This window comes from Topomyia yanbarensis, chromosome 3 (assembly GCF_030247195.1).
Source record: "Topomyia yanbarensis strain Yona2022 chromosome 3, ASM3024719v1, whole genome shotgun sequence".
In the NCBI taxonomy this organism is placed as follows: Eukaryota; Metazoa; Arthropoda; class Insecta; order Diptera; family Culicidae; genus Topomyia; species Topomyia yanbarensis.
Genome location: NC_080672.1, coordinates 261,582,167 through 261,584,149, shown reverse-complemented (window position 1 = coordinate 261,584,149; position 1,983 = coordinate 261,582,167). Strand labels below are relative to the sequence as shown.

General features: G+C 50.7%; 1 protein-coding gene across 1 annotated transcript; it reads right to left on the bottom strand.

Moving 5' to 3' along the window:
- Nucleotides 1-444: 444 nt before the first annotated feature.
- On the bottom strand, nucleotides 445-1,735 carry LOC131687895 (uncharacterized). The gene is made up of 3 exons (XM_058971986.1): nucleotides 1,728-1,735; nucleotides 1,032-1,664; nucleotides 445-565 (listed from the first exon to the last, which is right to left on the bottom strand). Exons 1-3 carry the CDS (start codon nucleotides 1,733-1,735, stop codon nucleotides 445-447), a joined length of 762 nt encoding a protein of 253 aa, XP_058827969.1.
- Between the last annotated feature and the right edge of the window lie 248 nt (nucleotides 1,736-1,983).

Genomic DNA, 1,983 nt, shown 5'->3' with positions numbered 1-1,983 from the left:
TTGCTTGTCTTAGTCCCCTGCGTGTTTCAAACGGACCCGAGAGGCCGCCCGAAATTTTGACACAACACCTTACACCATCCATCGTAGCCTTAATCAGTCTTGTCAGCCTCCCAGGGAAACCGTTCTCGTCCATCATTTTCCATAGCTCTACACGGTTCATCTTGTCATATGCGGCTTTAAAATCGATAAACAGGTGATGTGTCGGGACCTGGTATTCACGGCATTTTTGGAGGATTTGCCGTATAGTAAATATTTGGTCGTTTGTTGATCTGCCGTTGATAAAACCGGCCTGATAACTCCCGACAAATCCATTTACCAGCGGTGATAGGCGCCGGAACAGAATCTGGGATAGCACTTTGCAAGCGGCATTTGTCGCTGTAATCGCTCTGTAGTTTTCACAGTCCAGTTGCCTTTCTTGTATATCGGGGAGATGACCCCTTCCTTCTACTCCTCCGGTAACTGTTCTCTGTCCCGGATTCTTTCGATTATTCGGTGCATGCTTTCCGTCAATTCTTCCGGACCCACCTTGAAGAGTTCCGCTCCTAGACTATCCTTACCAGCTGCCCTGTTGTTCTTGAGCTTTTGAATAGCCTCGGTAACCTCATTCATAGTGGGCGCCGGTACATCCCCGTCGGCTGCGACACTGACATAATCGTCCTCCTCGAATGCCCGCTTGTCCGCCTGCGCACCATTCAGATTTTCATTGTAGTACTGCCTCCACCTTTTGACCACCTCACGTTCGTCCATCCAGATGCCACCTTCCTTCTATCTACACATTTCGGCCCGCGGCGCAAAGCCGTTGCGAGAGTCATTCAGCTTCATGAAGAACGCCCGCGTTACCTGAGAGCGATACAGCAGCTCCATCTCTTCTCTCAGATTCTCCCAGGCGACGCTTTTTGTCCTGAAAAAGACGAGTCTGCTGTTTTCGCTTCCGTCGATATGACTCCACGTTCTGACGAGTAGCTTGAAGCAACATCGCTGCGCGTGCTGCATTCTTCTCCTCCAATATCTCTTGGCACTCGTCATCGAACCAATCGTTCCGTCGACTCCTCTGTACGTATCCCAGGACGCTCTCCGCAGTGCTGTTTATGGCTGCTTTAGTCCTAGTCCAGCAGTCCTCAAGGAAAGCATCGATGAACTCTTCCTCCGGTGGCAGCCCTGCTTCAAGATGCTGCGCGTACGTTGTCGCGACGTTGGTTTCCCTCAGTCGGTCCTGGTTATACCGCGGCGGGAGCCGGTATCTTACACTGTTCACTACGGATAGTTTTGGACGCAGTTTAACCATCACTAGATAGTGGTCCGAGTCGATGTTAGCGAACCGATAGGTCCTTACGTCGATAATGTCTGAGAAGTGCCGTCCAATAATCAGAACATGATCAATTTTCTTCTCTGATTGTTGCGGTGATCTCCAGGTGTATCGGTGCAGGAGGCGATGCTGGAAGAAGATGCTCCTTATGACCATGTTCTTGGAAGTGATTTGTCTTAGGCCGTTCTCGTTCGTCTGCTGGTGGGCGCTGAACCTTCCAATTACCGGTCTGTATTCCACCTCCTGGCCAACCTGAGCATTAAGGTCGCCGAGGACGATCTTGACATCATATCTTGGGCAGCGATCGTATTCACGATCCAGCTGCGCGTAGAATTCGTCCTTGTCATCATCACCACTTCTGAGGTAGGGACTATGTACGTTAATTATGCTGATGTTGAAGAACCGGCCCTTGATCCTCAACCTGCACATTCTGTCGCTGAGCGGCCACCATCCAATTACACGCTTTCGCATCTCCCAGACCACCATAAAAGCTGTTCCCAGCTTGTGTGTATTGCCGCAGCTCTGGTAGATGGTGTGGTTCCCGCGAAAAACCCGCACCGTAAACCCCTTCCAACACACCTCCTGCAGAGCCACAATGTCGAACTTGCGGTCTTTCACTTTATCGGCAAGTATGCAAGTGCTCCCGATAAAGTTAAGCGACCTGCAGTTCCATGTCT

Coding starts and splice junctions, on each gene's coding strand:
- LOC131687895 (XM_058971986.1), bottom strand. Junction 566..1,031: donor AGGAGTCGACGGAACGATTG/GTTCGATGACGA, acceptor CAAGAACAACAG/GGCAGCTGGTAAGGATAGTC.